Raw genomic sequence first — 7,117 nt, 5'->3', positions numbered from 1 at the left:
AAGGGCGCAGTTTTTGGTGGCATTTGGTGCTATTCATCTGTAGGTTTTATTACAACTTTCCTTGCCTTATAAGGACTCCCTTATGTTCTACCACAGAAAAGTGAAGTAAGGCTTTGTCAAAAAGGAGTTGTTAGGATTGCTGTTCCCATGAGACATATTTACAACAGTAAAATATTAATTTAGAAATTAAAACTCTACAATAGTATCCAAAGAAGTTAATATAGGAATCTGGCTGAGCAGCGTGCTGCTGAGCTATGTCCCTGTGGAAACAACAGGCAGGGTGTCGTGTTCTTTTGTGGAAAGTGTATTTAAGGAAATATTAATTGAAAAAGATGAAGACCCCAGAGCGAAGGCACATAAAACAATTTAATGAGAATGAGTGTTAATCAAAGATGGGAGCTCGTTTTCAGTTGCGTAAAATGTTCGTTCCATTTTTTTAAATTTCTAGTCGTTCAAATTCATTACGAAACAGGAGGAAGTTTCTCTTTTGGCAGCAGTGCTAATCCAGATTGTTCCTGAGCAATAACTTTAAACAAGTTCATTTCATTATTTTCCGGCAGGTGATGTCTTGTGACATCAAACTATACCTCTTCAAACGTAAGAAAGAAAACGTGTTAAGGCAGTTGGACCAATAAATGGTTCCTGTTTCCCCCGAATCTCAAGGGGTGGAGCTCCCGAACCCCCAGGAGTAAGGGAAGTCCAAAGGAGTTAAATACTGGGGCCGGCTCAGCCCCGGGCAGACTGCAGTCCGGGCACCTCAGTCACCATGAAGGCTCTCCTTGTGCTGGGGCTCGTCCTCCTCGCTGTCGCTGTGCAGGGCAAGGTCTGGGAGAGATGCGCGCTGGCCCGAAAGCTGAAGGAACTCGGAATGGATGGCTACAGGGGAGTCAGCCTGGCCAACTGTAAGTCATCTCTTGTTCGTCCTTCCAAATAGCTGCTGGGGGCGGAACGGATAGTAATGCAGGATGAATAATGAGAAAGGGACTTTGAGCGAATGGACTTTTTAAAAACTCTCTTGGAAGGTTTGTACACTTAACAACGTATAAAAATGTCACCTTGTTCCTTTAGAATCAGATGTACCAGCTGAAGGTTTGAGGATATGGGAGAGCAAAATTCTATATCGCTCTAAGCATGCCAGGACCCATGCTTCCAGTGCCACTAAATTTGCGGGTTCGGTTCCCTCAGCGGCCCACGTAAGGCTGGCTGAAAGGTACTTTTGGGCACCTGGGATGTGTCTGTCAGGCCCTTGGCATTTGAGTCCAGCCATGTCTAGTTTGGAACTTGGGTTCTGCAAGCCTAGAGTAATGCAGTATTTTTCTCCTTTCTAATCATGATGTTGGGGTTTTAACAGCAAATTTTAAAAATTCTGTGGAACTCTTTTTTTGGAGGGGGGGTAATTAGGTTTACTTATTTATTTTTAATGGAGGTACTGAGGACTGAACCCACAACCTCGTGCATGCTAAGGACGCTCTCTACCACCGAGCTCTACCCTCCCCGCTGAACTAACACAGGGGCTGGTAGGACCCAACTTCCCCTCAGTCAGTGTTTGTATGAGGATCCCTGAAATGCAGCAGGAAAGGACGTTTCATTATTCTTACTCACTCTAGTTGATGAAGTAGTTTTCACTTTCTGCCACAGAATTCAAGCTGTGCCCGAAGTAAAAGTTACTCTTTATTTTAGTCTATGTTTGTCGATGTAGTTACTGTATTTTTCAGATTGAATTGAGACATTTCCCCTCAATTACTATTTCTGTGCGAATGAGCAGATGGCTGGTTGGATGGATGGATGGATGGAATAGTCTTCTCCATTCTACAGCTCTTATCTGGGGTCTAATTTGACATCCAAATTCACCTTTAGATATCGTAAGAAAATTCTTTCTCCCAGAAAATCTTTACTTTTCCTAATAAAATATATTTTTCCATCATCATTATGTATCTATTGCTAAGCACTAATCAACTCAAAAACTCTGTTGATTTTTCTCTTCTAGGCTGAATCTTACCTGAGGGATGGGAGTGGGGGAAGGGTAATGGCAATGGCAAAACAGCTAGTTTAATATTTTCTAAAGTATGTTGTCTTATTTCATTAGTATTACAAAATGATTTGATAGCAAAAGAATTCTCTTAAGGGCCCTTTAGCACTAAGGTGTTAAAATGCTTCACACGTAAAAGTCATCTTTATACTTACAAAGGCGGTCAGTCATTAGTAAAATTGAATTTGCCTGATAGAACATGCTTTGCAATGTAAGTCACGTGGTGTTGCTGTTTACTACTAAAAGTAAGTTCTTTTCAGGGATGTGTTTGGCCAGATGGGAAAGTAATTATGACACGAAAGCTACAAACTTCAATCCCTCCAGCAGAAGCACTGATTATGGGATATTTCAGATCAACAGCCGCTACTGGTGTAACGATGGCAAAACTCCAAAAGCAGTGAATGGCTGTGGCATCAACTGCGACGGTAAGACAAGATGACACTGAGTGCGGGCACGGGGACTGTCCTGTCATGTTTACAAGAATAGAGATTCAGAACAAACAAAAAGGCCTTGATGTGGTCACCAGGGACCTAGGAAACCTCCATCTCAACTTCCAGAAACTCTTTATTACCCTCCTCCTGATTCCTGAAGTAAGAACGTAAAGCGCTCCTATCATGAGAGGTTGCTGTTCTCTGATACACAGAAGTTTCTGGAGGGATCCATCAATTTACTGTGGCTGGACTGTCTGACTCTCTGTGCAGAACTATGCACTCCTCTGACTTACTCTGAGGAGGTTTGGGGATAATTTGGTGGTTTGGTCTTTTTTTTTTTTTTAAATCTATAGTCCTTTATAGAAAATGAAACAATTAGTCGTTAACTAATCAAGGAAGAGGAATATGTGTGGTCCTTTTGTAAACATTGTTTTTACTTTTTATTATGAAATGTTCTAAATTATAGAAATTGGTATAATAAACAGCAATGTACCCATCATGTACTTTAACAGTTGCTAACATTTTGTCTTATTTACTTCTGTGTGTGTGTGTGTGTATATATTTTTTTTTGGCTGAGTGATTTTAAAGTGAATTAGAAGCATTATGACATTTAATTTCTAAATTCTTTAGTTTACACTTTCCAGAAATACAGTTCCTATATAATCATAGTCATTCTAACAAGCTAATTTATGGATTTGTTTAATTGGAGTGAAGCAAATATTCTACTGAGTTTATTTAAAATTAGAGAGAATGTGGAATCTTTTGTGTATAAAATTTTGAGAAGTATTGCAAAATTTTCTATTGTTAAATTTTTAAATGTTAAATTCTCTAATAGAGAAGATGAAGATCTTAGAATATTCTTTTATATTCAGTTAATTTATGTTTTAAAATATTTTGTATTATATAATAATTTGTGGTCATTGAATGAAAATTCTTACTACCCAGACATTTGTGACCACTGGTAACTTGGTATACACAAATTCTTTCAGGACATGTATCAAACTTGTCTATGAAAGACAAGCGATGTCATGCACGTATCTACCCACATACAAATGTGCAGGCAATGTGTGTTTTAACAAAAATGATACTGCATTCTATATACTGCTCTACGATTTGTTCTTTATCACATAAAATTATTTTTAAGTCAACAAATACCAATATGTATTATTTTTGAAAGATGAATACAATTCCACTACATAAATATTCTGTCGTTTATCAGTCCAGCTCTTACTGGTAAGCTCTTAGGCTGTTTCCATTTTCCCCTTTTATTAATTGCTATGAGACACCTTGTGCATACATCTTTGAGTGTGTTTTTATTATTTCTTTAGGAATACTTTTCCAGTAGTAGAAATACTGAGCAAAAATATGCTAGGCCAGTTTCTGTTTGTTCATTTGTTTTAGAGTGTTTAGTTAAAAAAAAGAAACATCTATCTATCATATTAGTTAATAATTCCATTTGCTTCCAATGACTTTGGAAAATGAGAAACAGAATGCTTTATTTCATGCCAAATGGGATGCAAGGAAGAAAAAGTTTTCTATCAACATTTGTAGATACATAGACTCTTGAAAAGTTATCTGTGTTCTCTCTTAGCTTACGAGAATAAAACTGGCTGAATGTTAAGTTAAAATGAAATTTCTATAACCGTTGTTTTCATTGCTCACTTTCTCTTTTTCAGTTTTGCTGCAAGATGACATCACCAAAGCTGTACAATGTGCAAAGAGGGTTGTCAGGGACCCACTAGGCATTAGAGCATGGTATGTTTTTTTTTTTCTTCCAGTTTTATTGAGATGTAATTGACATACAGCACTGGATAGTTTAAGGTATACGGCGTAATGATTTGACTTACATACATCACAGTAGGTTTAGTGAACATCCATCCCCTCAGACTGTTGGAGCAGGCAGACAGCTAGATGTGAGCAGAGAAGGGGGGACACAGGCCAAATGGCAGGAATTGGCAAGGAAAGGAGGGGCCGGGGCCAAATGCAGGAAACCCTACATCATGTAAACAACAGGGGTCCCTGGGCAGAGAAAGAAAAGTAGGAACCTCTGGGCTGATAAGCGGTCACAAATTTAGCTGTGGCAAGCAACCAGGAGGTCCACAAAGAAAGGTGGGAAAAGGCAAGAACCTCCAGTGTCTAAATGTAACCTTTTTTTCATTATGCCCTCATTTCAATAAAATTAGCCTTGCAGATTTAAGTACCCATCATGCACCAATGCCATGACATTTCCCAGCCACACTAAATAAGGACAAAAATCCCTCCTCCCTTTGGGAAGGTGGAGTTGGGATGAAGATCAGGGAATGGGACCCCAAACCCTTCCCCCCACAATGAATATTCCGCCCACTCATTTTCACACTTTATGTAACCGATCTGCCAGAGAAATCAGGGCAGTAACTTCCCTGAGACTGCCTGCTGTCCCCGTGAGAGTGTACTATCTGTCCCTTAGTAAATCCCCACTTTACTTTCTTAGCTTCTCATCTCTAATTCTTTCTACCAGGAGACAAGAACCTAATCACCTGCAAAAATATGGATACAAAATTAAAGGAACAGAAGATAAAATTTTTTGTGTGTGATGCTCTTAGGAGTTTCTCTCTTGACAATTTTCATATATAAAAACTAGCAGTTAGTTATATTTATCAGTTTGTACATAGCAACTCCAGTATTTATTTATCTTATAGCTGGAATTTGTAGTAACTTTTGACTGCCTTCATCCAGTTCCCCCTCTCCCTCCTCCCCACCTCTCATCCTGCCCTCAACCCTCACCTCTGGTATCCACAAATCTCTTTTTCTGAGTTTTTTGTATGTGTGGTTTTGAAGTATAAGCCACCTACCACACTCTGTTAGTTCCTGTTGCAAGCATGCTGTGTTTTAAGCATCAAAGGGGAGATCTGGTTTGCCCTCCTGTTGTGAGACAAGTCAGAGAACATTGCCAAAGACCAAAGTGTGCTGCTGAGACCGGACAACTACAGCTCTGGGTTTACACTGAAAAGTGTGTTACCTCGAAATGCTCTACTTTAACTGATTCAGAATCTTACCCTTTTACTCCTCAATTTCTTTTAGTGGATTTCTGGACTTTTTAAGATTCTCCTCACTCAAGCAGAGTTGATTTACAATGTCGTGTTAGTTTCTGGTAGATTAAGACATTAAGTGAATGCAGCTACGTTTTAACCTTATTCCTGTTTGTTTCATCTTTCTATCCAGGGTGGCATGGAAAAACCACTGTGAGGGCCACGATGTGGAGCAGTATGTTGAGGGTTGTGATCTGTAACTGTGGAGTTTCCTTCTTCAGCTCGTTTTGTCTCTTTTTCACATCAAGGAAGTAGTAATTTAAGTGACAGGTCATACTACCATTCTTTCAAGCAAATAATATTTCTACAAAAGCAGGAGCATGTAGTCTTTTTACTAAGAGGCGTAATATTTACTAACGTGTTTCTTGTTGGATATGAGGCCTACAGTGCTTTCGGTTGGCCAACAGAACTAATGCTGGTGAATATTTGTCTAAAATCATAATTATCAAATAGATCTGCAGCCCATTCAATTCTTAATCAAAGAAAGAACCCAGACTTAATCTTGAATGATACAAATACTGGCCAATATTCAATGGAAATGTAACTAAAGAGTATCTTGAATGGATCTTAGGCAAAGTCCCACAAACATAGGCACGTGACATCTTCATCTGTTCAGTCATCTTCAAAAACAGTAAACGATAACCACTGTTTGTTGGGTAATGTAACGCTTTAAAAGGGGCAGAAGACCAAATGGCTAAAAATGAAGACAATCTGAATTAAGATTTTTGTTTTCATTAAGTATGGCCTTTGGTTTAACTGTTTTCTTAGAAGGGTTGCGTTTACGAAGCTTTAAAAACAAACACACAAGTTATATATTAATCTATTTTAGCCCTTTTAAAGAACTCCTTCATGCATCTTGCTGATCACGAAGAGAGATTAGATCAAGAAATAGAGAGTTTAGATGAAGGGTTGCTTTTCCTTAACTTCATTAACTTCCTGTATTATGACTAAATTCAGAGGCAGATGAGCTTGCAAGTATGGAAATAATTGCTAATTAACCACAGATGTGAAATCACGCATGCTGTTAAAAAATACAGTAACTATCATTAAAAGCTTTGCAATTCATACCTTGTCTTTCTTTTTTTAGACCCTTTTAGTGTCTTTGATGAAAAAAATATGTATGTATATATTTGGGGAAAATGATTTGGCACTTTAGTATTTGCTGTACCCAAACAGCTGGATAATGCTGGAGAGAAACCCCTGAGCATGCTGACAGGTCTCACTTGAAATTCATAACCACAGATCTCACGTGGGCCCTCCAGTCCGCACGGCCATCTGAGTCACTTCTCTGCAGCCCTCTGTCTGAGTCCCCACTCTCCAAAGTGACCAGCACTGTTTCACTTCTCCTCTCTTCAAAGGCCCAGCAAACATGCCCAACCACTCACCTTCTCCCCGCTTTCATCTCAGTAGATGGCCGGCCGCAGGGTACCCTGGGAGAAGAGGAGCAACTCAGGCCGAGCCCTCCCCTCCCTGGCCACCATAGGAGAGGCCACATCTTCCCCTGGGCCCCTCCCCTCTTCCTTCCCCGCTATAACTTGGTTGAAGGGCCTCTGCCCCTGCCAGTGGCAGTGTCCCCACATGCAAACTCC

At 39.6% G+C, this 7,117-nt stretch overlaps 1 protein-coding gene across 1 annotated transcript; it reads left to right on the top strand.

Annotated features, from left to right (window-relative positions):
• Nucleotides 1-724: 724 nt before the first annotated feature.
• On the top strand, nt 725-6,529 carry LOC102519275 (lysozyme C-like). Its single transcript, XM_032492094.1, has 4 exons — nt 725-902; nt 2,290-2,454; nt 4,137-4,215; nt 5,662-6,529. The coding sequence occupies exons 1-4, from the start codon at nt 767-769 to the stop codon at nt 5,726-5,728; spliced, it is 447 nt and encodes a 148-aa protein (XP_032347985.1). The 5' UTR covers nt 725-766; the 3' UTR covers nt 5,729-6,529.
• The last annotated feature ends 588 nt before the right edge of the window (nt 6,530-7,117 follow it).

The sequence above is a fragment of the Camelus ferus genome, chromosome 12 (genome assembly GCF_009834535.1).
Source record: "Camelus ferus isolate YT-003-E chromosome 12, BCGSAC_Cfer_1.0, whole genome shotgun sequence".
In the NCBI taxonomy this organism is placed as follows: Eukaryota; Metazoa; Chordata; class Mammalia; order Artiodactyla; family Camelidae; genus Camelus; species Camelus ferus.
This window is presented reverse-complemented; position numbering and strand designations above follow the sequence as displayed.